General features: G+C 44.7%; 1 protein-coding gene across 2 annotated transcripts in view; it reads left to right on the top strand.

Moving 5' to 3' along the window:
* The window catches only part of NFATC4 (nuclear factor of activated T cells 4), a 420,369-nt gene that overhangs the window by 337,505 nt on the left and 55,470 nt on the right, over positions 1–27,394 (top strand). The window contains exon 10 of one of the 2 annotated variants that reach the window (XM_069238284.1): positions 14,321–26,235. The exons of the other annotated variant lie outside the window; for it this stretch is intronic. Coding sequence (XP_069094385.1) covers positions 14,321–14,388 — 68 coding nt within the window. The 3' untranslated portion in view covers positions 14,389–26,235. Of the gene's footprint in view, positions 1–14,320; positions 26,236–27,394 lie in introns of those variants that run through there. 2 annotated transcript variants of the gene reach the window in all.

Genomic DNA, 27,394 nt, shown 5'->3' on the forward strand with positions numbered 1-27,394 from the left:
GATGCAACACTGAATGGGCCATGCAGGCAGGACTGATGGCCAAGGGAGGTGAGGCTTATTGAATGCCAGAGTTGTGTGGGTTGGTGGCTCGGCCAAGTTGTTTCTGTCTGGCGTGATAGAGCTCTAGTCCCTCCGATATGTTGGCTGGGGCAAGAAGGGTTAGCCCTTTGTTTGCTGTGGGAGTGCAATACCCATATCTAAAGATGGTGCATATTACCTCCAGATAGTCCATTTAGTGATCTGGTGGGCCCACCCATAACGGATTGAGTTGTTCTGCAATTCTCTGAGGTGCTATGCTTTCATTGTAGCCTTCTCCCATGTGCAAAGAGATTACAGATAGCACCTGGGTCAGTGATGAACTTTGGCATTGAGTGGATGTGGAGAGGGGGCCTCCTTATGCCTTGGAAGAAGAAATCTACCCATAGTGGCCTTCTGGCATACCTGGAGGGGCCTCTCTCCAGACTAGGGGACACAGCTGGTGCACTGACGGGCAGCACAACTCTCTCCTGCCGCTGTGGTGCTTACCAAGTCAGATCTGCCTCAAATCCTCCATACCTTAAAGGCTGTGCTACATGAAAAGTTCCATCAAGATTAAGAGAAGGGCATTACAGACTTGTGATCAGATTTGGGGGGCCAGGATTCAAGAGCTCCGCCTGGTTATTGACTTTGTAGGGATCGGAAATGAACAACACAGAAGCCAGGATGGAAATGCTTGAGGCAGGATAGGTGACTGCCTCTTCCTTCAGCTCTGTATTGAAACAAGTGAGAGGGGTCTCCGACAAGCTACAAGATCTTGAGGACCGATAATGACAGGATAACCTGTAACCTTGTGGTCTGAATGAGGACATTGCTGAGAATGAACAGACAAAATTTGTCACGGCTATGGTGTCTTTGCTGCTTGTTGAATATCACCCAGCATTCTATCTAGATAGGGTGCATTGCAGGGGCCTAAGAAGATCTTCTGTACCACAGTGACCCCTTTAAAGTCTTGCTTAAATTCCACTACTACTTGGAGAAATAAACAGTATTGCTGAAGGCAAGGAAACTAGATACGGTCTCTTTTCAAAATAATTCTTGCTCCATGTACCAGGACGTCATTCAAATAACACTACAACACTGTGCCTCACTCCGGCCAGTCACCCAAAAACTTCAAGATGACAGAATTAGGTATAGATATAAATTCCCCTTTGGCTTCTCTTTTGAGCTTATTGGGCCATCCACAGCCCCCCAGCCACCGCATAGCCATACTGCCTGCAGCTGACAGCTCTGCCCGCATTCCTGGGACATTGTGACAGCTCCACCTGCATTCCTGAGCCTGATTGCATCTGCTGATGCCTTCTTCGCGACATAGCTGCTCCCGCCCTTCCACCTTCCCTCCTCCCACCTCCCAGGGCATATAACTGAGGCCGAGCCGCCAGCACCCCAAAGGCAAGCCCATCTGCCCCAGGACCATGCCCAGCGGCAGGAACTCTGGTCCTCCCACCCCCACTGCTTCACCAGTTGGACGTTCCATCAACAGCTGCTTCACTGCTTCCCCTTACTCAACCAAAGGAACCTCAACCTGCCCACACTGCTGTTTCTCTTGCAACGCAGGCCCTCCTGTGAACATTAATGCCCGCACTGCACCCACACAAAAGATTACGAACAAGCAAGCATCACTTCAGTGCATCGTGCTAAATGCCCTCTTTATGCAAACAAGCCTTAGAAATCTGGAACACCATCGCCACCCACGACTCAGACAACCCCTTCATCACCGAAACATTGCTAACACCCTCCTCAAACCCCAACATTGCCATGGCCACCCCTGATGGCTACAAGATGATAGACTGAGACAGCACCAACAAACATGGCAGGGGCATCGCCATCATCTTCAAGAAAACCATCACCTACAACAACCCAACGCTCCTCGTGGAGCACCTCAGCTTCTGACTCCAGACCCATGCCAAAACCACTATAAGAGGCACCCTCGCATACAAACCCCCAGGACCACGTCCAGCCTTCTGCTACGCTATCACCAACCTTATTGGCCCCTTCACCATCGACTCCCTCCACTACGATCTCAATTTCCAACCAACCTCATCTACACCAACCCCACTTCCCTTATAGAGAACCTGAGCAACACCGGCCTCACCCAACTGGTCATCAAACCTGCGCACAAAGCCGGACACATGCTGGACGCAATCTTCACTTCTAGCAACAGAATCAGTTTCACTCATTTGACCGACCAGGTCATCATCCACTTTACCATCTCAAATTCCCAGCACACCACCTCCAAGCATCTCAGCACCCCGCCATTGAAGCTGGGGCAAGGTAACCAAGACCCTATGGGCACAGGCCCTAGGCACTGCAAAACCCAAACCTACGGTAGACCTCGGCCTCAACCAGGCCATCCAAAACTTCACCACCTGGATCACCAAATCATCAGACAGTCGCCATGATGAAACCAGCTAAAACCAACAACACCTCCAAGCCAGCAAGATGGTACACTCCAGAGCTCAGAAATTCCAAACGCAAATGCCACAGACTCAAGAAACAATGGTGCGTAACAAATTACCCCTCCGAAAGAGCTGTCTACAAGGCAGCCCTCAACCACTACTACCACCACATCAAAGCAGCAATCACCGTCCGCATCAACACCGCAGCTAGCCACCCACACAAAATAACTTTTCCGAATCATCAAGGAATTCTCTAACCCGATAGCCACAGAGACCACCATCCACCCATACCACAGCAAGATCATCCCCATATGCAACAATTTCGACCCCCAATGCTCCACCCCCAGCCTAGACAATGTCTCTCAAGCAGCGAACACTAGCCACACAATAACCTCCTGGTCCCCAATTGCCAAGCAGACCACCGCAGCATTCGGGTCATCAATCTACTCTGGGGCACCCATCGACCGCTGCCTCCACCTTGTAGCCAACACTATTAGCAAGGAACTAACCTGCATCCTCAACACCTCTATCTCCATGGCAACCTTTCTGGATGAATGGAAGCACGCAGAGGTCAGACCCCTCCTAAAGCAACCCGCCGCCGACCCCAGCGACCTCAGAAACTACAGACTGATCACCCTGCTCCCCTTCCCGGCCAGAGTAATCAAGAAAGCCATCAACCGACAGCTTACCGACTCCCTTGAACAAAACCACCCTCTTGACACCTCACAACCAGGTTTCCGGGCCAACCGCAACACGGAGACTGCGCTGATCACCGCCATGGACGACAGTAGGACCCTCCATGACCAAGAAGTTAGCAGCTCTGATGCTCCTGGACCTCTCTGCTACGTTCAGTACACTCTCCCACCACACTTTCCTCAACATACTCCACAGCATAAGCATTCTACAAAATGCCCTTAAGTGAGTCACCTAGTTCCTCTCAGGTGACACGCAGAGCATCCACCTTTCTCCCTTCACTTTTGCACCCAAGAACATCACCTGCAGTGTACCCCAGGGATCCTCCCTCAGCCCAACCCTGTTCAACATCTACATGACCCCTCTTGCAGACATCGTCAGATCCTACAGACTCAATACAGTCTCCTACGCAGACGACCCTCAGCTAATCCTCTCGCTCACCGAAGAGCCCCACAAAGTCAACTTCTGTAACACCATGACCAACGTAGCAGCATGGATGAAAAACAACTGCCTCAAACTAAACACAGATAAAACGGAAGTCCTGATCTTCGGGAAGAACCCCTTATTATGGGACCACAGCTGGTGGCCAACAGAACTTGAAGTAAAGCCCTTTTCATCAGACCACAAATGAAACCTCAGCATCATCTTCGACTGCCAACTATCCATTAATCGACATGTAAACTCAGTCACCTCCTCCTGCTTCTGCATCCTCTGTATGCTCTGCCGAATCTTCAAATGGATCCCTACCGACACCAGAAAGACAGTCATGCACGCCCTGGTCACCGGCCACCTCAACTCTGGCAACGCTGTCTACACCGGAGTGTCCTCCCAGCTACTTAAGACTCCATACTCTACAGAACATCGCAGCCAGACTCGCCCTCAACCTCCCCAAGCATCACCTCACACCTCAGGAACTTCCACTGGCTCCCCGTCCAGAAGAGATGCCAATTCAAAATCCTCACACTTGCATACAAGGCTCTCAACAACGTTGGGCCATTCTACATTAACCAGTGATTGAGCTTCTACGTCCTAGCAAGACAACTACACTCCGCCTCGCTAAATCTCACACACACAAATCCCGCATCCATCACAGCCTCAGCAGAGGCCGCTCCTACTCCTACACAGCAGCCAGGTCCTGGAACAGCCTACCCCTCCATTTCCAAACAGCTCTCTCCCTGGTGGACTTCAGAAGGAGAATCAAGACGCAGCTTTTCAACTGTGACATGGCACCTTCAGCACCCAGATACCCTAAGGGGTGATAGTGCTGCGCTTTACAAATGAAATAATTGATTGATCTTGATGTTAAACGACATGTGGTGACTGACACCATGAGGCCTCCTGTGTGAAGGGCCTCTTCATCCACAAGTACTACCTGATGCCTTCCTGCAAGGAATTGCTAAAACCAGTCAAATTCTGCATTCTAACTTGAACAGCCAGAGCCACCCAAGAACCACGCCACACCTCAGCAAGAACGTCCTTACTCAGATCACCTCACCAGGGAATGGCCGACTACTTCAACACTACAGTCAGACTGATATAAAGGCCGCAGCTGCTAGTGGGAACACATCAAAACCTGTTGTCATTTAGGGGATCAAGAACGGTTCCGTCCAAGAGGCAGTTCTGCTAAACAAATAGCAATGGTTACCCTTGTGGGTTGGCTCGTCATGTCTTTTTGTCATCCCATTGTCCAGCTCTGCCCTCCACCATGCCCGCCTGGCCCCTCTGCTCCATAAAGAATGGAGGACCACATCTGGAGGACCACAGCTGCTGACGGAGATTCTCGGGTTCTTCTTTCACACTGAGGGCCCCAGGATGAGCAGGTGACCTTGATCTGTAACAATACTTTCTGGGTCGAAGGCTGGAGGTGTAACCCATGATTCTTCCTCTAGTCCTGCCAGTAGGACTGGAATGGATGACTGCCCACCAGTTTAGCGAATACAGGTGTTGGAGGAAAAGTTTCCTGCCCCACTCAGGGCAGAAATGGCAGAAAACGTCTGGCCCCTGAAGCTGCCGTTTAAAAAAAACTTTAAGTTTGAGTTTTATTGGAACATAAATACAACTCGGGCAACAAATGTAGTACTACAATGGTGAGCGCCCCCTATCACCCACATCAGTGCAATTAGTATTGAGATAGTATACATTACATGTGTGACAATTGGGATGTTCTTTACACAACAAACATACCTTGCCCTCCTTTTGACCCCCCCATCATCTTTCAACTGGGGAGATGACCAACAACAAGCAGAAGCAATGCACAACAGCTCCTGCTTAGGAAAGTAACGCCAATCACGTGATTAGAGTAGAGCCCATACAACTATGTTTGTGTCTGTGGTGCTCTGGCTACATATTTGTTTGGGCTGTGGAAACTAGTGCATCTGTAGGGGTATTCAACTCCTGTAGCTTCATTGCTCAAACATGACAGTTGTCTTCTATTTTATCGTCGGTTTTGACCTCCCGCATACATCATTCCTCTGTGAGTGCCCATTCATCCATCTTCCTATTAAATCCATGCCTGAAGAGTGGAACCTCTGTTCAACAACCATCTAATAACTACCCTACATTTTGCTAAGACTATGGACGCAAATCTATATTGCATTTACCATTTGTTTGGGGCATGGAGTAATATTCAGAAGGCAGTGTAGCAGAGAGACCTCTAGTTTGATGCCTGTTAACCTCCTGTAATGTTTGTCCAACACTGTTCCAGTACGGTGTTACATTTCTGCAGCTCCAGACCATATGTAGGAAATCAGCACCCCAGAACTACATCTGGGGCACTCATCCGATCTACTCTGGTAGATTCCGCGTAGCCGCACATGAGACAAATAAGTGTAGTGCAGCGTGTAGAAATGAGCCAGATGAAAGCATGCATTATCAAAACCTCCTACACCAGGGTATATGCTCTGTTCCATTCCCCCTTGTCAGTAGCTCCGGGATGTCCCTTTCCCACCGCGGCTTGGGAGAGAAGATGCTTACTTGGGAGTTCAATGCAGTGTGGGTTTCCCAGGCAGCTAGAGAGGGTACCTGGGACGGGCAGAAAGGTGAATTTTACAAAAAGTTCAAGAGCTCTTCAGGGGAGCTAGGCAAATGGCATGCATGGCTTGGTACACCCTGCAGATAATGAATCAACATCCTACTCACATGCACGGGACGCATTTCCACATTGATAATGTTGTGGTTAGTAACACACTTATCTTGGTGGTGCGCTTTGCAGGCATTGGCATGATCTCAGTTTCTGACCATGGCCCAGTGTCTTTAAAGCTGGAGATGGGGCCGGGGAACATTCGCTCAGATGACACCTTCATGCCTCCTTGCTGCGAGATCCTGTCATATGTGAGGAACTGGGCTGCCACATTGTTGAGTAATTCACCATTAAAGAAAGAGGGAGGTATTGTTTAGTGGAGTATGGGAAGCTTTCACAGTGATCACAAGCAGGTTCATAGCAGTTGCAGCAGAACGTCACTGTCAGCACAAATTGAAGCCACAGAAATTGTAGCAAAATATTAGTGATCTGGGAAGGGAGAGGGTTAGTGCTTTGTAATCCTGGTTTACATGCAAATTAAAAAGCAACCAGAAGTCAGCTTTGCTTACATATACAAACATTGGCCCTTCTCCACCTCAAGAAAGTATGTATGTAGGGGGGAGGCATAGTAGGTACACAACTCTCCAGGCTGGTGCATGGCAGACAGGAGAGGGTCTATATCAAACTCCATCCTACTCCCTGATGGAGATAAGTTGCTAGATGACAGTGATAAAGTTAACTAATTTGTTTTTAGTGGAGCCTACATTAGAGGAAACACTGCTCACTGACTAGACAAACTTAATTGACATGATCTGGGTTCCTAAACTTACTGACCTACAACGGGAGGAGCTAGAACAGCCTATGCAGCTTAATGGGGTTAAGCAAGCCATTAACTCATTAAAACTTAAAATTCCTCCGGGTCCCGGCAGTTATACAGCACGATTTTATAATACTAAGCTTATTTCCTTGTCTACTTTCTGTGCTAGTACTGCCACCACAATGGATTCTGTGGGTGAGGTGATTAAAACAGTCCTTCCCAAAGTGTGGAAGAATGTCCGACTTTGCTGTTCATATTGCCTTACTGAATATTGGCATACGAAGTTCTTGGCCACCTGCCAGACCAGACTGGGTTCAGTCAGGGGCATCAGACACACAATAATATCAGTTCCACTATCCACCTGGTCGAATAGGTCATATTTAAGATTGTTACATACTCTTCTCGCTAGGTGCTGAAAAGGCCTCCAACTGGATGGACTGATGTTTTCTGCACCTAGTTCTCCAGAAGATGGGAATGGGTCCACACTTCCTGAACATGGTTTTCTCTAATTATGCCCATCTGACCACAAGGGTCGGTTTCAAGGATAGAACTTCCCAGGCCTCAAGCTGGGTTGGAGCACTAGGCAGGTTTACCTGCTTTTGGCCATATTCTTTGCCCTTTGTTATTGACTAGTCTGGTTAGGCAATCAGATAGGGTGCATCAATTTAGAGGCTAAGAATACAATATTTCCTTGCATGTGTATGACGTCTTGCTCACGCTGGGGACTCTCCAGTTCTCCCTTCCAGCAGTCAAGGTCCTTCTGCAGACCTCTGAAGAGGTATCCGGTTATAAAATTAACTAGAATAAATCAGAGGCATTGAATTTGACTCAGAGATGATGAGGTGGCTGAACTTAGCCAAGTTATTCCATTCCTCTGGGCTATAAGCTGCATCAAATACTTGGGGGCGCATCTTCCCAAACCCATTGGGGAATTATTCGGTGTCAATTAGCTCTCTCTGATCGAAGCAGTAAGGCCAGACCTTGATACATGAATGCTCTGTTTATTTCCTGAATAGATAGGATTAACACTCTCAAACTAATATTCTTCCGAGACTTCAATATCTGTGTCAGGCTCTCCCAGAGTGGCTAGAAGCTTAGTACTTAAATCACTAATCAACTTATTTGGAGAAACAAGTCGCGTAGGGTTCCACTGAGACTGTTGGTCCAGCCTACCAAAGTGGGAGGGATGGCCATGGCCAGCATTACACAATAAAATGCGGCTACCCAATTGAGGGCTGCAATACAAAGGTCCACGCTGAAATCCGAGTAGAATTGGAGGCAAATGGACCACACCATGATTCTAATCAAATTGATTTGATTTGGAAAAACAATAGGCCTCCTAATGCTTAGTGAGTACCACTGTGGGCATGATACTGAGGATGTGGAATGCCTTTGTGTTGGCTAAACTGCTGGTAGTGTATCCATTGCCTCACATTCTCATTCATTATAATGCAACTTTCACACCGGCTCTGGATGGATAGACTTTTCAGGCTTAGAAGAAAGGAGGATGTAGGATAATTTCAGACCTGTTTAATGCCTTCGCTACCAAAACTTTTCTGCAGTTCCAGGCTGAGTTTCATCTTTCAGAGAAAGGACGCCTGTGCTTTACTCAGATCTATCATTGGGTTACACATTCTGAGGTATGGCAGGCAGTCATATGAGATAAGACCCCAATTGAGACACACTTTACGAAACTCATTGGCACTAGAGGCACACCATCTCTAACCTATACCACATACTCCTTGCACAGGAAACACCATTGCCCTGGAAACATTTAGACTTGGGAGCGCCTATTGGAAACACAAATCACCACCTTCCACATCTATTCAGGGTAGGGAAATTCACTACAAGCTATGGTTTGGCTGGCATTAAACTCCATCCCGCTTGCATCACAAACATCCTAATGCAAGTATCAATAGCTAGAGAGGGAGGGCAGGAGGAGCTTGGGGATGCACTACATATTTGGTAGTACCGTCCTATACTTTGACCATTCTGGGAAAATGTAGTAGACACACTGTAAATGGGTCCTTGAGTTAGACCTGCCCTTTACCCTAGAGGTGCTATCCCTTGGGGTGAAACCTCCAGCACTCGAGCTGATAAAATGTGAATGGCACATGGTTACCCATGCCTGGGAGTGGACAAACTAGTATAGCACAAAAAGGGGAAAAATTGAACCTTTAACTCTCAGCCACTGGTTCCAGAGACTTTGCTTTCTCCTGGCAATGGAACATTTTACCAGCAACATGTGTGGCACTCATTTATGCTTTGAGGCCAAGTGGAGACCTGGTTACAGGTTGATGTTTGGAGGCCTGCCCAATTCTGTACGTCCACCCCAGTGTCAGTTCTTGTGCCTCCTTGATTTAAGCAAGGTGACTCCCTTCAACGAGTGGTTGAGGTTAATACTTGTAAATGTGAGGGCTGAGTGAACTGTTCTTTAATGTCTTTGTGGAGGTGTCAGGGCTTTTCCTTCTAGTTGAGGGGGGATAGTTAGGGTTTGTTGAGAGTGGGAGACTGAGTTCTTTTTTTTCTATTATCACACAACCATCTTCTTTATGATTTAAGCCACTGTTTGCCAGGTGTTTGGAACTGCCTTGCATATGTGAGATATAATGAATTAGACTGTTATTGAGATTTCAATGAAAACAGTTAACCAAAAACAAGAACAGGAGCAGTCTCCAGTGGCCCCAGAGAAACCTCCACCCAGGACACAGACACCATCCTAGGATCATCCCTCTGGGGTTTCACCTCAACAACACTCCTAAAGTCAGTGCAAGCATCAGTCTCAAGGGAGATGGGCTTCAAGCCCTAAGAATGTGCCGAAGAGGCCTAAATAGATGATTCCAACCAGTGTCCCAGAGTCACCTCAGCACTAACAGCCTATCTCAGCTCCAGAGAAGCGTACCAAACCTCAAAGCCACACCAATGCCTTCTCAGCTCTGAGGCACAGAACCACCACCTCAGTGCTGAAGACGACTATGAAACCTGTACACCATCCTTGATGGCAAGCAAGCCAACATCATCCATTGAGTTGCCTGACCTTGAGCCCTACTCAGTGAAGACTTCACCACTAGATAATATGACAGCTGGATACACAGTCATCCTAATGGCAGTAAATCACCTTAAGGGGAAACCTCTTGTTGAGGATGAAGTGATTTTCTAGATGAACTGTATCTAAGATGGTGCAATCAGTCCTGTATCTGTTCATGCTAAAAAGCATGACCAAGTGTGTGGCAGAAAACTTTAAGGAGCTTTTGAAGGTTAGGGTGGTACCATAACTGTTCAGGGTACCTAGACACAGCAAGTAGAGGAAAGACACATTGGTTTCTTTGAGCTGACAACAGTACAATTGGCACTCAGAGTGGCTCACACTGTAATTTGAAAAAAACTGTTCTTATGCAAACAGATAATATTACTGAACCATATTACATCCAGAATCAAGCGGGCACTCACTGACCCAGCTGTCAACACATGGATAAGCCCTTTGGCAATGAGCCATTTGTCACCAGGTTTTGCTCCAGCAGAGCATCTGCCAGGGATGGACAACATATTTACGGATATGTTAAGCAGGACACATCAACAGGTACACAAGTGACTTCAGCAATACTTTGACAAATGGGTACGCCAGGTGATCCACTTGCTCCCACAGAAAATGCAGAATGTGCAAGATTCACCTCCAGGCACTTACACACACTATCAATGGGTAGTGTTCTACAAATTTACTTGTCAGGATTCTTTGCCTAGGCTTTTCCTCCTCTACCTCCGATGCAATATGTATTGAGGAAGATGATCCAAAAGTCCATAACACTTATTCTCATCATTCCAACATGGGTAGGACAATCATGGTACTCGGTGGAGATTTTGGTTCAAGACATCTGCTAACACTTATAGAAATCGAGGCCCATATTTATACTTTTTGACGCAACCCAGCGCCGGCGCTGGTTTGCGTCAAAAATTTTACAGCCGGCTAACGCCATTCCTACGCGCCATGCGGGCGCCTTATTTAGGGAATGACGTTAGCCGGCGCTGCGGACTGGTCAGAGTAAAAAAAAAATGACTCAAACCAGGTAGCGCCGGCGTAGGGGAAAATGGGGGTTGTGCGTCAAAAAATGGTGCAAGTCAGGTTTGAGGCAAAAATCATGCCTCAAACCGGACTTGCACCATTGTTTGATGTACAACCCCCATTGAAATGACTCCTGTCTTAGCAAAGACAGGAGTCATGCCCCCTTGCCCAATGGCCATGCCCAGGGGACTCCAGTCCCCTGGGCATGGCCATTGGGCACAGTGGCATGTAGCGGGGCCCACATTAGGCCCCCCTATGCCACTTTAGAATTTTTAAAAAAAAATACTTACCTCAACTTACCTGGGATGGGTCCCCCCATCCATGGGTGTCCTCCAGGGGTGGGCGAGGGTGGCAGGGGGTGTCCCTGGGGGCAGGGAAGGGCACCTCTGCACTCCTTCCACAGCCCACAGGTCCCTTAACGCCTGCCCTCACCCAGGCGTTAAAAAACGGCTGTGTGCTGTTTTTTAAGGCCCGCCCCCTCCTCTGCGTCAGGCCTTAAAGTAATTTTTGGGGCGGGAACGCCTACCTTGCATGTCATTAACGTAAGGCAGTTTCCCGCATCCAAAAAATGACGCACATGGAGGAATTTTGACATCCGCGGGCTTAGGCGTCAAAATATAAATATGGTGCACGGTTTGCGCCGAATGTGCGGCAAACATTTTGACGCGCATTCGGCGCAAACAGAGTATAAATATGCCCCCAGGTTTGGTATGCACAGCTTTTGGGCTTCACTTAGCAGCAATAGCTGCTTGAATGCAGGATAGACAACATAGATGTTTATTTAAGATTCCAGTAGTTACAGATATTTATTGAGGGCCTTAAGAGGTATATCTCTCTTAAGGAAAACAGCCTTTCCAGTGACAGGCAGTTTCTAAAGTTGAGTTAGTGAATTACAGACCTTGATGATACTGCAGCCTTTCACTCTGGTTCATGAGGATCTGTTTGCCCTAAGGACGGATGTGTGTTTCTTACCAAAGCTTATCTCCCCATTCTATTTCAATCAGACAATTGAAATGCCTATTTTCGTACCACAGCCTCAGTGGCAGAAAGAGTACTTCACACATTAGATGTAGAAAGGCACTAATGTATTACATCGACTGTTCAAAATCCTTTTGCAAAACAAAGCAGCTCTTTGCAAAACCCCACTTAGCAAACCCAGGCCTTGCAAGATAGATAGTAAACTACACTCAAGTATGCTATCCTAAAGTGACATACTTTCCAAGCTGTACCTAACGCACATTGTAATTGAGAAAGGAGCCCTGTGGCTTTCCTGGGAAACATAACACTTGCTGCTATATGTACGGCAGCCATATGGTCTGCACTGCACACTTTCAGAAAGTATTACTGTGTAGATATTAATACCTGGCAAGAAACACAGTCCTTAAAACAGTGTTCCTAACCTCTGCATCATCTAGTCTCCAGGTACCACTTTATGGGGACAGCACTGATTTTCATTCTGTCCAAGGCAGGTAATCTATAGCTACATGTACTATAAATGAAAAATGTTACTTACTTGTAACTATCTGCAGCTAGTAGTGCTATAGATTCACATGCTTCCTCCCCAGATGCAAGCATATGCTTTATATGCTGTACATTCTCTATATTACGGAATCTTACCCAATGACCCAGTAGACATGTGCAGGTAAGCTTTACTTCACACCATCTACTTTCATTCACCCTTTGGGGTAAAACGATCTGAGGTGGAGTTTTTGTTCTTGCGCTGACATGCCAACATTTTACAACTGGAAAGTGGGAAATTAAAAAAAAAAACAAAAAAAAACAAGGGATTGTATTTTCTCCATTGATATATATTGATGCAGAGGCAATCAGGAGAGTCTTATGCATGAATCAAATCTGTTTGCATATATGCCTAGTGAATTGTGTGTTTCACAAAACTATCTTGAAATCAAAGCTTATATTTTGACAAAAAACAAATTGCAATGCCTGCACCCAGCACTAGACGGCAGGAGTGTGGAAAGCATTTAAATCTACAGCACTTCAAGCTACAAACATATAGTTAAAGGTAATATTTGTACTATCTTTTTTGGCTCTCTAGCACAAACTCTTTCTCTCTGTTTCCCTTTCTCTTACTTTTTTGTCACTCTCCCTCCCCCTTACACTTTCTCCTTTCCTTCCTCCATCTCTCCTGTTATCAAAAGATATATATGGAGGATAAAGTATTGCGATTTTAATTGTTTGTAGTTAGTTGGTAGGATAATTTTAAAGTCTTGATGCATATTCAGTAATAGAAATTATTGTTACTGTTTTTATTCTTGGTTAATATTGATGCCGATAAAAAGAAGCAAACTAATTCATCCGTGCCAAAAATGGCACTGATGGAGATCAAGTGCAGATCATTTTTCAGAGTAGGATCGGAACTAGATACATTTCCTGAGGTTGAGGTGAAAGGTCTCTGAAAGACTGGTCTCAGTGGGTCCAAGTGAATCTAGGCCTCTGCCCCACCATGGTTGCATTTCTCAAGCATTCCAAATGAGCAGACCAAAGTAGATGAAGTGTGTGTGCTTCGTGGGAATTTTGACAGAATCCAATATGAGGTGGTTGTTATTCTTGCCCTCTAACCTCGATATGCATCCTAATCACTCGCTTCACAAATATAGCCCACTAGGGATCCCAGATTGCCAGCGTAATGGTTGCAGGCTGGGGGTCTGGCCCACCAGAGCTGTGACTGCATCTAGATTCCCACTCCCTAAAGCTCCTGAATCTCCTTTTGTACTCAGCTTATCTTTCCTGGCTCCCGTAGCATGTTATTGCTCGTGGCCAGTTGTGTAATTTGGAACTAAAGAAAGGCTAGTAGAGGACATGGCTCACAAGGGCGCTCACTTAATGCGAGCCAAAGCTGGAAGGTGTTAAGCCACAAGGGTACATTAGATGTCTGCATGTTTGGAGAAACAGGGACTTCTCTCACAAGTTGACTCATTAATGCTCAGTAGGTGGCAGTGATTACTTTCATAGTTGGAAAATTCTCATTTCCTATAGACTCCTGACCAGTGGCATAACAAAACTTGAGGGCCCCCCTGCAAAGTACATTTGGAAGGGGGGAGGCCCAGAGCTCACTCAGGAGATCTCAGTGCAGGGTACTGTGCTGAGGGGACCCCCATGCACTGCAAGTGCTCTGGGGGTCTGTTACACCACTGCTCCTGACACATCCATGACTGGCAGGTAACCATGTCCCTTCCTCACACACCTCTTGCTCTGATATTTGGTATAACATAATGTCTGTCTGTTAAATGGTGACTGACTTTCAATATCTTTCTGCCCTTTTTTCTCTCCCACAGTGAGCGAGATCATTGGCCACGACTTGAACCAGTTCCCTGAGATAGGCTGCTCCACAGAGGACAGTTAAGAAGCTCTTATTCACAACAGCCTATCCACAACTTCTGCAGTGGACAGAGACAGCTACTGCTATGCAACTGCCCCCCAAACTGTATCCGTTCAAACTCTGGGAATACCTACTATTGATGTTACTGCGAAGAGCTCTGCGCACCTGTCTGGGCTGCCTTTCCCCGTGGTGATTGTTCTCACTTGAGTTATGCTTTCGTTTTTGGTCCATGCCACCCTTTTCTTCCTCCAGATATTTTGGTTGATCCCTTGAGAACGTCTTAGGATTCCCAACCAGGACATGTCTCTTAAATATTGGTATGGCTATAAAAGAATCAGTCGCGTATCAGGCCATGAGAGCAAACTAATAAGAGAAACCTGAAAATAATAATAAGAATTATGTATATTGCACTTGGCTTTTGCCATAATATACAACACTTTTACAAAATTCTAATTGAATTGGCACCAAAGCTCTGCTACAAGTACAGAAACCACTTTTAAGGAGAACAAAATGTATTGTTGAAACAGTAATCATTGTAGCTGCTGTCTAATTGAAAACTTATTTGTGTTTCTTCCATATATCCTCAAAAGAGATGATATCAGAATTTGCACAGAATTCGCACTTGTTTTAGAATTTATGTTGAGAGCCAAGAACCAATAGGCATGGAGTCCGCAGTAGTCTTTTTGTTCTTTAGATTTAACAGCATTGGAAGACTGTGTATGAAGCTTGCAGTCCAATGGAAGACAGCCTTCCATGCTTGCAATCTAGCATCTTTCACAATCGCCAAATTCAGACCCCTAACTGACCTTGGCATGGGCAGTGCAGGGCCCGCCATGGCCAGCCCCGTTGCGCTTTTCATTGATTGCTTTACAGACAGTAAAAAGCGGGATGGGTGCTGGTGCACCCTACACACCGCAACATTGCAGTCTGCTCTATTATGAGCAGGCGTCAATGTTGTGGGCTGTTTCCTGCTGGGCCAGTGGGCAGATACCCTGTTTCTACCCACTGACCCAGCTGGAAACTCATAATAGGGCCTGCGGGAAGGGGACCGCACTGGGGTAACCCGACCAAAGGACTTCGGCGGACGGCTTTTTCCATCCGCCAAAGTCATAATGAGGGGCTCTGTCTTTTCAGTAGCACAGATTATTTAAAAATGCCCTTTGAAACATTACATCACAAGGAACAATCCACAAAGTCATAAAAACTGGGTAATCCAAATGGCAGGGCCAGGTCTCGCATTGGAAACTTCAGGCTTGTAAGTACGGATCTTATGTCCGGGATCAAGGTATGCGTGCCAGGAATGTTCTTGTGGAGCCATTAGGCTTTTAAATTTGATATGAGCTTGAAAGATAAATGTGAGGTCTCCAGGCTTGCAAATGCTGGGCTGACTCTGGACGATAGAATTTATTGGAAGTGCAATTAGACAAACTACATTCTTGAAATACTAGGACCAGAGTAAGATGGGAAACTGGCAAACAAGCATTGGAACTTGACAAAAGATCCAAAAGTGAATACCCTGGTGGCTCATGGGATAAAACCTGCAGAGTTCCAAAACAATAGTCATTGAGGGCTGCTTATGCTTAGTGCACGAAATTCCAAAGAGGAAGTGACAGGTTGAAAGGGAGCATCAATAAATTTCTTCCTGACCAATTTGGAAAAAATGACAATACCATTTTGCAAATCATCCACCTGGCACATAGAGATGCAAGGCACACAGATTGGAATCCCTTTAAGACTTATTAGTAAGTAAACAAGCATTTGCAATACACTGGGGTCTCTCATTTGTCCGAGTTACAGCTATTAGCAGTTGTAAACTTCCAACCGGATTTTTCTTGCCACGATAAAAGAAAAAAACAGTGCGATCGCACTACTACAGTTCACTCGTAATGAAACCTATCGGCAAAAATACAATTATGTACGTAACTGGCAAAAGTGCAATTAACTGTGTAACAGGGTGGCTATTATGCAAAGTGCTCGACTTCTGCAAAGCTAGATCGCGCTGCGAAAATAGAGAAAAAGTAGTCCACAAACCTGCCAGGAAACAGCGAGCCTTGCATGTTTTCAGTACTCGGTCGCTGCGCTCGAGGAGGGCTAACCACCGGAAAAGGAATGACGTATGCATACCTTCCACCAATGAAAGCAAGTAGATTCTAAAAGGCAAGTCCGCAAACCAATGAAAGACACTGACATGAGGTGGACGGGCTCGGAGCCCTTTTCTAATTCCTAAAGCGTCTTGCTAGCGATAAGCATGCGCAAGCGCATGCGACGCAGGCTCGAACCTAAAAAAGAGGACCCGCTGCATGTTGCAGGTGATCAGTGCAAATGAGCGAGCAGTGTGAATGTTTAGATCAGATGTGAGGATGGCCAGTGCAGGTGCTGAAATGGTTCAAAGGGGGCCTGTGGTTACAGGAGTAACATGAGTAGGGAAACTAACACCATAAGTCACAGCCTGGCCACATCCCCTAAAAAATGCCAGATTAAAAAAAGTGATTTCCACAATCATAGGGTTTCGAAGAAAACACCTGTAAAAGCGTTTGACCAATAGGGGAAGAGGGAATGATACAAGAGACTGTTTTCCATGAATGGCCACTCAGAGGATAGCCCTTCTTGGAAACAAAGGGGTGGGGAAAACAATGTAATATGTGAGAATTATAATTGGCTTCCATCTCGTACTGAAGATTTTCATCTACAAAGATGAAAGAAGGGGGTGCAGGCTCTACACCGACACACACAATGCACTTCAGGAACATTAGGACTTTTCAGCCATAATTGGCATAAATCCTGTTTCAACACGGTTGCTAATTGTGCACCCCATGAATAGTGGTCCTTGCAAATTGTTGCCAGGTATAACACTGCAAGCATGCGGGAAAACAATGTTAAATCTGAGTGCGTGCATCTCGGAAATGGGCAAAGCACATTTTTAGTATTTTATCCCCCATTCTGCGATCTAAAATTTGGAATGAGGCAGCCAGAATTTCGCCCCTTTCGTAATGAAAACCAATTTGTGATTTTATCTCGCACAGAGCACATCTTGCAAAAACGAAATGCTTGCCAACGCCCCCCCCGACCCCCGCACACTCCACATCTGTGGGTAAATAACAGTGGAAGTCACCTCTCCTACTCAGACATGTTGTTTGGGAGCATTAGCAACCTTCGTTTTGAAGAAGTAGGGGCCAGATGTAGCAAGGCTTTTGCCTTGTCGCAAATCAACTCGCAGTTACCATCCACTTGAAGTGGATGGTAACTCATTCGCAAACGGGAAGGGATCCCCATGGGACCCCTTCCCCTTTGTGAATGATCACAAAAATATTTTTTCAGAGCAGGCAGTGGTCCTATGGACCACTGCCTGCTCTGAAAAAAACCGAAACAAAAGGTTTCGGTATTTTTTTCCAAGTGCAGCTCGTTTTCCTTTAAGGAAAACAGGCTGCAGATGGAAAAAAACAAACTGCTTTATTGAAAAGCAGTCACGGACATGGTGGTCTGCTGTCTCCAGCAGGCCACCATCCCCGTGAGTGCCCAGACTCGCAATGGGGACGCAAACTGCGACCCACCTCATTAATATTAATGAGGTGGGTCTTTGCGACCCCATTGCGAGTCGCAGAAGGTCTCTGAGACACCTTTCTGCATAGCAAATTCCCGAGTTGCAATTTGCGAGTCGCTCGGACTCGCAAATTGCAACTCGCAATTTGCAACGTACCTACATCTGGCCCTAGATTACTTAATGGATGTGCAAAAACTCAGGATTCAGTGACTCCTGACTCAACTGCTGACGTGTTTCTGATACTGTCAATAGAGCCAACAATGACAGACAACACCTTGTATTAATTAAAAGTAAATCTATAAACAATGAACACCGTATAAAAATATCAGCACATGGATATAAAACTGGGAGCAGGAGACTGATTCTCAACAGCTATTCCCTTTGCTCTGAAACCTACACATTGCAAAGCTGTCCTTTAAAACAATCCACTCTGCCTGCGCCAGCACATATAACAAAGGGATCGACTCACCAAGCCAAGGATGGAGGAAAGGGCATGCAAGGCAAGCGCTGAAAAAAGCATATTGCATCAGGGAAAACAGCACATCCTTAACCTTCTAAGAATCCTCATATTGCTAATAGCTACTACATTGTTTCACCATAGGCAACAAAACCACCAGTTGATTAAACATTAATAGTAAAAGTATCATGTAAGCAGTGTGGCAACTTTGTAGGTAAGGAATGAGTCAGGAAAAGTGGGGAACAACGCTAAACTCTTTCCCCCACAGCCTAGAGAGACACACGATTTTGATGGGACTCTGAAAGATTTCATAGTTCCGTAACATGAAGGTCAGATAATTGTTACGATAAAACAGAGTAGCAAGAACAAAATACAAAGGAGGAAAAACATCAGGCAAACATCTCCACTGAGACCATGCATTCAGAGAAATTGAGACAATCCAGTAGCAAAACAAACTCTCTTAATATATGAACTATTAATTGAGTGAGATGATAGTTATCTGAGCATCATTCACAAAATTTGCTAATAATGAACGAACACGATTTAAATATTCTTTGTTACAATTAGTTTAGAGAGTCTAGCCAGAAGTAAAAACAGGATGATCATCTAATGCAGAAATGCAGCTGTTCAAAATTTAGAAAATAGATTGAGATCCATGAAGTGTGATACTGTACAAAGACAAAAGGTATCAGACATCAAAAGATGTGTCATGTTTCAGTTTCATTTTTATTTTCAGGTCGATTTTTTTAAAACCCATCGACAAGTACACACAGGTAAAATACATATGAGCAAATCCTCTCATTAATGCATTAGCTTCAATTAAAACTAATTGCAATATAACCATTTAAAATTCATAAAATCACAGATCAAAAATGTAAAATAAATAATTTCCCTTTAAAACCTAGATGTATCCCTTAGCACTTACTCTACAAAACGAAAGGAGAGGCATTGTGGGGAGAGCAACCAATATGCGCAACCATTTTGGGTAGAGAAATTTAGATATGGCAGTGACCACAAGTTTGCTAGTATCATATTTACAAGTTAATAATGCGGTAGCCTTATTAGTAAGCTCCAGTACATGACACATGGACACATTCCTCCTAGATATAGGTTTGGAATAGGCCGGGCAGAAAAACAAGTGTTCCTTTTTTTTTCTTTCTCGTAACAACATACTTGGCAATATTTAGAAGCAGTCACAGCAGGCCGCCAAGAATAAGGAAAAACAGCAATTGGTAAAATGCAGTATCTGCATTTCAAGTACTAACCCCTTATGAGTATAAGGTTGATATAATCGAGAAATTCATCTGTGCTTAGTACACGTTTGTGGAGGCGGAAGGATTTATATCGACTAACTATGCTGTCAGATAGATCTTAACTCCAGGCATCTAGCCCAGAATTTATGCTTCACAACAGCTGCTTTAGTGGCATGGATGAGGCCAACAGTCAGTTCATATGTGCTCCACATCAGAATCCAGTTTATGGAGGACATAACATGGCAAGATCCAAAAATGGCCTTAGCACAAGATCTAGTCTCCAGGGAAGTAAAGAAGTACCTCAACCAAAATTCAAAATGAACCTTAAGACGTTGTTTTCACATACTTCCACAGGACACGTATTGCAGTGACCCAAAAGATCTGCACAGTACAGTGGAGAACACCTGATTTGGGCGTTGTAGATTTCCACTGCTGCTAAAAGGGGGATGAGATTTTGCAAGCCTATTTAAAGCAGAAGCCTTGTGTTTGATCAGCAAGCTTTTCTTAGTAATTTAGGAAACCCAAGAATTCGAATTAGAAAGTCTAATGCCTAGGTAATCACATTATTTCACCCTCCCTCATTAAATGTGGACCCAGCCATATATTCCCCTGAAGTTCATTCACTTATTATAGGCCATAAGTGTAGTTTTAAGGGCACTGATTTCCATGCAATGGCACTCATTAAGTCAAATCTATTAAACAGATTTTGCAAGCCCACAGCAGTCTTGGAAATTAAAAGGGTATCTTAGGCAAAAAGTAGTGCATGCACCTTTCTCCTGGCAAAAATGGGGGAATTGTTTCTACAACCTGCCAAGAACCCAATACAACTGTTAAAAACAGAACAAAAAAGGGTCAGCACCAGGACACAACCCTGGTGTATTCTATTCTTAACTTCAAACTACTCTGTTAGTTCGCTACTGATTCCCCACTGGATCTGTGCACACATAGTTACCCTCGTAGAGACGCATTGTAATGTTAAGTAGTCTACTTGGCATGCCCATGTTGAGCAATACTTCCAAGAGTTAGCTCTGAGGACCAAGTCAAAGTCAGCACATAGGTCGACAAAAACAGCAAAAAGATCCCAAAAGGTCGACAAAAACAACAAAAAGGACCCCTCCAGTGTCAGTAGTCTTCCACTTGGACAACAAAACATGAAAAATCTGGTTGACAGTTCCAGTTTTCTTTCTGAAACCCGATTGCAAATGGGTTGAAGCATCATTTTCCACAATCCATTCAGATAACTTTGCAAGAACCTGCTTAATCCAACAGACTAATAGGGTGGTAGTTGCCCTATGAGGTTACGGCACCCTTTTTAAAAAAACAGAACGATCTCAGCTCCCTTCCAGGTCAGCGCTCCATCAGCTATCGCATTAGAAAGTAAATTGATTTAAGGACCCAAATGTCAGGGTCAGAGCAAAACAGTTAAGTAAGGACATTGCCCAAGCCTGGGAGCTTTGCTCAGATTTTCTGATATGACAGCTTCATTTGTGTCGGCAAGAGAAAGCATAAGCAGGGGAGCAGTAGGGGCTGCACCAGACTGGATACAGATGTACAAGGGAAAGATTAAAGGGGCTCAAGTGAGCCATCCACTCTCTCGGATGGATGTGTATGTATCTCAGGGGTCTTTCTTGGTGATTACTATACTGGCTGACAATATGCTAGAAAGTTCTAGACTCTTTATTTTTTGTAGCTTCAAGAAGATCCTCCCAGATACTCTTTTCCCAGTTCGATTTGGCATATTTTCGAGATTTCTTATGCTTGGATCTTCCTTAATCATTTGGCTGTCTCCTTGTTTCATAGAGGCCAAAAGTGCATCCCTTGACAATTTGGCCAGCTGGCAAAAATCACTCCTGGGTTTTCAAGGGGTCTATTTACGTTTTTGAAAGCAGTCTTTCAACTGTCTTTCAAAATAAAGAATTCTGCATCTCAAGAATTACATTAGAATGCCCCAGTACTCAATCATTGACACCATATGGGCGGCAACCTTACTATAGATTCTGTGAGTCAGCCGAAGTGCAAATAGCATCCCACTCGATTGTTAGTACTAATGCATCCTCACAGATAATCATTGTGATGGTCAGACAACCAGCACTAAATCATGGGTGATGAGAATCGTGGTGCATGGTTGCTCTCGGCTCTGTGGACGACCGCCATGTCCTTCATTTTGCCCAAGACTCTAACATGTAGGATAATATAAACTGTGTTCCTGGTATACGAGCCCCTCCGAAAGGTTGGGCAAGCATTATTATCAGAGAACGAACCACCATTAAAGGCACGAACGCCGAAAGAGAGAATTTGTTTTCAAGTGGGGTGCTTAAAATTGGAGTACCCTAGTGAGCATCTTCATCCGCTGCTTAATCCTACGTGTGAGCAAAGGACTCAACATTACATTTAAATCACCCACAGAGATCATTGGGTGAGAACTGGTGTAAGAAGCCAGCACCTTATCTAATGCATGCACTATAGAGGATTCTTTCTCTTGAAAACTAGTACTTCTGTTATAAACGTGGAATAAAGGATTTTGCCATGTTGGTAGTCAACTGAATCGTTTGCATGGATGAGAAGTGATCCATCTGAAAATAACGTATATACATTTACTGTTACTACAGTACATCCCTCTGACAGGATGTTAAAGCCAGGTGACAATAAACATGCCATTAGTCAGTAGCACAGACCGAAATTGAAGCAGACTTGCTTGTTTCTGGTAAGAAGTTGTGCACCTTGCAGATACAGTACATGTCCTGATGTATGAGTTGACATCAATACATGGAGTAGGCCACCAAAAGGCACGAAACAACTTCCTGATGTCTTTTGATGGTGATGAAAAGGACTTGATTAATTATAGCAGATTTTGTAGTTGAAAAATATAGTGGCCATGCAGACAATAGAGGCATATCAAAAATGTGTGAATCCATTTCCTAGAATAGTGCCAGAATCTTTTTCAGATGACGATAGGGCAAGCAGGAGCTGCACCACCCAACCATGGGAGTTGAGGCTTTTAACTCCTGATATCCTGGAGCCTGACTTACAATATGTCCTGAGCAGCTGGGTCAAGTATCCTTTCAGCACTTGACTTTCAGTAGTGTTGTGGGTTGAGCAGTCCAAGTCTTCTCGGGTGGAGATAAATGTAGGGAGGAGAACACAGGCTCACAACTCAAAACAATGTCAGTAGCAGCAATAAATGATTGTCCATCAAATACTTGCTTTTATGAAACAAAGCAGTATTTATATACAGCATACACAAGCAATACAGACAGTCCCTTGATGTCAGGGCTCTAGTGTTCGATAGGCAGCCCCCTGTGTCCCACTTTTCTCTCATTAGCAGTAGGGGTTATTCCCCAGTCACTATAGGTGACATTCAAGTTAAGCCTCCGCTAATAGTCTGAGTCTTGTGTGTCCGACTCTTTCTGCTTGACAGTTGACAGTTTTGGAGGCCTCAAGCTCCCCTTCTAATAGTCCATTTCCAGACACATAATGTAATTTAGGGTTTGAGTCTTTGAAGTTTGTGTTGTGGTCTGCTTCCATTTGAAGTGCCCACTCTGGCCTGCACTTTCTCCAGAATGCAGTCTGTCAATGCAGGAGTGACTTCAAATCTGATAGACCCACAACATAGGCCATGGGATTGACTAAAGGTTCTCTTTGAATCTCTTATTGCCCCATCTCCTTCCTGCTATGTGCCCAGGCCTCTTTCCAGTGGAAAAAACACAATTTGAAATTTACTGAAGAGTCTGGTTCTTCTTCCTTCAGTTTGCGTGTCCCACCCAGCTGACATGAAAGCTGCGATCAAATAATCTGTCTGGGGGTTCCTCTACCTCATGCTCCTCCAGTCAGCCCTGGGACTCCCAATATGGAACCCTGAGTCTTCCATGTAGTGTACCATTCACAGGAACACATCCACATAGCACATACATGCAACCACACGAGTGCTGCACAGCACTACATACAAACTCGATGTAGGCCAAGGGTAAGTTAAGCACACAGCAGCAGAACGTTACATAGTGACCCAGTAGGCCCCACTTCAGTGACACAGGTAAAAAGGTCTGTTCACTTCTACTTATCACTACACAGTATACTGCCACTAGTGCGTTCGTGCTACTTAACTCCTAGGAAACCATCATGAATGCAGCGCGTTGGGGACCCCCGGTCCAACATGATTGAAATCCATGATACAAGCCTATGTCATGATGCACACGCATGATCCATGTTCGCCTATGACAATAAAAAATCAGCACCAGAGATCCAGACATCATTTCAGTGGGGCACTCAGGGGAGGGGAAAGTGTCTGTCACCATGCAGGGGACTTTTTCATCCCAAGAAGCAGGATGTAACAAAGTATGTTCAGTTATATTCCTCAGGCTAATAGCAAGGTAAGGCATCAGCCACAACATTACTGGGAGCATGTTTTGCTACCTCTTCTGTGCGCCATTCTTGACAGGCTGATGCCTCTGAAATGGCACTAGAACAGAGGCAGCTTTTGTCTCTGAGGAGCATCATTCAGAAACAAGCTACACATCCAGCTTTGAAGTAGAAATAAGTTACTGAAACATTACTCTACATGTGTTGGATCTATTCAGCTCCGAGGTGCAGGTGTCCGAACTCAGAACACTACACCCTTGGCTTATCTAAATGTGCATATGGATCTTGAAAGTGGCTGTTGTACTGGGATGCAAATTAGGGGGTTACAATTGGGAGTTCCTTGCTTTTTAAGCAACTGGTGGCCACAGTGACCTACGGCACTGCTCGGTGGAAAAGGTGTGGTATATCTGCAAGGGCAAGCATGTGTTACTGGGGCCACAGTTGAGCCCATTGACCAAAATGTGGATGTTTCTTAAGTCACTGAATGGGAATGTAAGTAGCACATGCCTGCTAAGATGGCATACTCCAATCAAGCACAGATATAGAAATCCCTCTCAGCCTTAGAGGTAAATCCTCCATGGAGTGACTGAAGTCTGAATGGGCATGGGGGCCCTCTACACCTCCCAGTTTTCCGTGGTAGCCATAAGGAATAGGCATGGAAATTGCACCCACTAAAAAAAGTACAAAAGAGTGAAAATTAAAGTGTGATCTTAGTCAAGAGCTGAAAAAGGAACCCTTTTCTAATGCTGGTTCAATTAAATTTCGTCGCCTGAAGCTATGTTCTAACATTGCGTAGAATGCATTTACAAAGTTGGAGCAACAAAATTCTACAAAAGTTCTGAATCCCACATTAGAAGAAAATAGGTGCACTAACATTTTATTAAAATAAGTGATCCTTTTTAAACAAATGCCAAGAATTTTTGAAAACATACTGTGGGATAGTAAAATTATTTTCTTATTTATCTTAGATTTCATATTCTCAATGAAAAAGTCAAAATTTTCAATCATGTTTTCAATTGCAAATGCAGAAAATTATTCTATGTTTAAATAATCTCAAAAATATATTTTGATAAAGAAAACAACAGTATTCCTGCTTGAAGCAATTAATGGAAGAGGGAAAGAAAAAATACTGAAGATAGCAAGGATATAACAAATCCTGGCCTCTGAAAGAAAATGGACTGCAGAACTATGTCAACAGCCCATCCCCGTCTGTGCATAAGGTGGAGAAAGTCCACGGTTTAACACAATAGTGTGTTGAAGAATACTCTGTCTGCAGGGGAGTTTGACAAATACACATTCGTGAATTTATTTAGGACACTGGCAAGAATAATCTGGGTAGAATACTTTGGTCCTAGCTAAAGAGTGTCTCACAAAGTAAATTAAATATATTTTAATGAGCCAACACTTGAGTAGTTCACTGGTTGGGGTAGCGAGCATGGTGGTTTTTGTTGGTCATCTTAGTTTTGTTATGACTTCTTGCATCCTACAAAAACAAGAGAACACATTCTTCCTGTTTTAAACCCTGCTATAGCGCCACAGGTGTGATATCTGTGTTTGTAAAGTCTCACCTGTGCATCAAATGCGACCCTTTTACTGCCTGTACAGTGATGCATATGTTGAAAAGAAATATGCCAAATGAATGCCATATTTATTAAGAATGTATAAGACACAGGTATGTTTCCATCCTCCAACTCTGGCCCAGCATTCCCTTACTTTAGACTGATTGACATATTAAGTGCTGGCCAAGGTGAAAGTATATGTGCTCATCCATCCATGTCGGCAGTGCTTCATCACAGGTTTTCAGCCACATGTAGCATCAAATTAAGAAATTAAAATAAATTAATATTTGATGCCTTAAAAATGCCGTAAACCTAAAATTGCCTCTCTACAGCAGAATTCGTTTTTCCTGGCTGCCGTGTTTCGCCACATTTGGCCTTGGACATTCTGTTTTGTATTAATTTTCGCAAAATATTATACACAATTATTAAAATGTTCCCATCAGAGGAGGTCTGGATGGGGCATATCAGGGAGGTGAGTGTGTTCCGTCCAGTCACTTCAGCCATCAGTGTCCTGGCACTCCCTCCTTCATAACAATGCCTTAGTAGGGCAGAGGAAAGCCAAAAAATACCACTTGTTATTTTTTTAATGTACAGCAGACTTCTTTATCGTATTACTAATACGTGTGTCTGAGTTTTTTTTATGCATCCTATTATGTCTGCCTGTTTTTATACCTTTTGTTTTGTAATTAAATATTAAAAGTTAATTACTACCCACCTACGTGTGTTTGAATTTATTTAGTGGGGTATGAATGGAGGCAAGTGCGACACATCTTATCAACCCCTTTAACGTCAGTGGAATTAATGGGCCTATGATGCACTTTGTGCTGATGGACAAAGCTTTTTATAGACATACATCAGACTCATGCGAAGAAAGTAATATATACCCCCTTCCAGTACTTATAATTCACAAAGGTTGAGGAGGAGCACTGCTCCCGAAGGAGTAAGGCTTCAAGCCCCAAGCTGACCATTAAGAAGCACCGATGTTCAGGTCCAGCAGCAGCTGGGACAGCTCAACAAGCAAGCCAGAAGTAAGGGCGGCTAGCTACACCAACTGCCACCACCACCACCACCTCAACCATGACAAACTAGCACTGTTACTTAAGTTAAAGGTGAGGCTGCCAGTCAGACCAGCACCAAGGTTGATGCCAAAGGAGCCCTTAACTGATGTCGCGTACAAGTGAGGGTCCAGCTACACTCCAGCTCCCGGATGGTCTTGGACACACGGGGGAAGAAGCTATTTATCTACTCTTCCTTGTGAAAAACCATCACAAGCCCCCCTTCACAGGAGCACCCGCACACACCTTCCCAAGAAGAAGAGGCTTAATTTTGAGGCTCTCCCTCCGCCTAATCCAAATTGAGTTAGAGACAGGACGACTAGTCCACTACCCCCCCTATAACTAGGGTTCCTAGACCACCCTCTCCATCAACACACCCTACGCACCTCCACACCCACAGTCTCCACATTGACAAAGACCATATCACCCCAGGGACCTTTAATATGAGCATTTTATGCCTGGGAATGGAGAACATCTCCAGGGAAGACTATGACATAGACCCTCCAGATGACCCAGTCCTTGACCCATACTTTGTTAAGGTTTTCCCTCCTGACAATAGCACTGCATACAATGTGGTGATACACAGGGAGACAGCACCAACGTGCTAACATGCACATTGTGTATGAGGATTATGACTTTGCCATTGAGACCCACTCTAAGACTAAGCAGACTGTGGAGTACCTCCAAATGCATAGGGACATGTTAAAGACTGCCCGAAAAAACTTTAGGGACCCAGTGAAGGTCATGGTTGTCACTCTTGGTTTGAAAAGAAATTCAAGGCATCCCATGAGGACCCTGTAAATATTAAA

This window comes from Pleurodeles waltl, chromosome 6 (genome assembly GCF_031143425.1).
Source record: "Pleurodeles waltl isolate 20211129_DDA chromosome 6, aPleWal1.hap1.20221129, whole genome shotgun sequence".
Lineage (NCBI taxonomy): Eukaryota > Metazoa > Chordata > Amphibia > Caudata > Salamandridae > Pleurodeles > Pleurodeles waltl.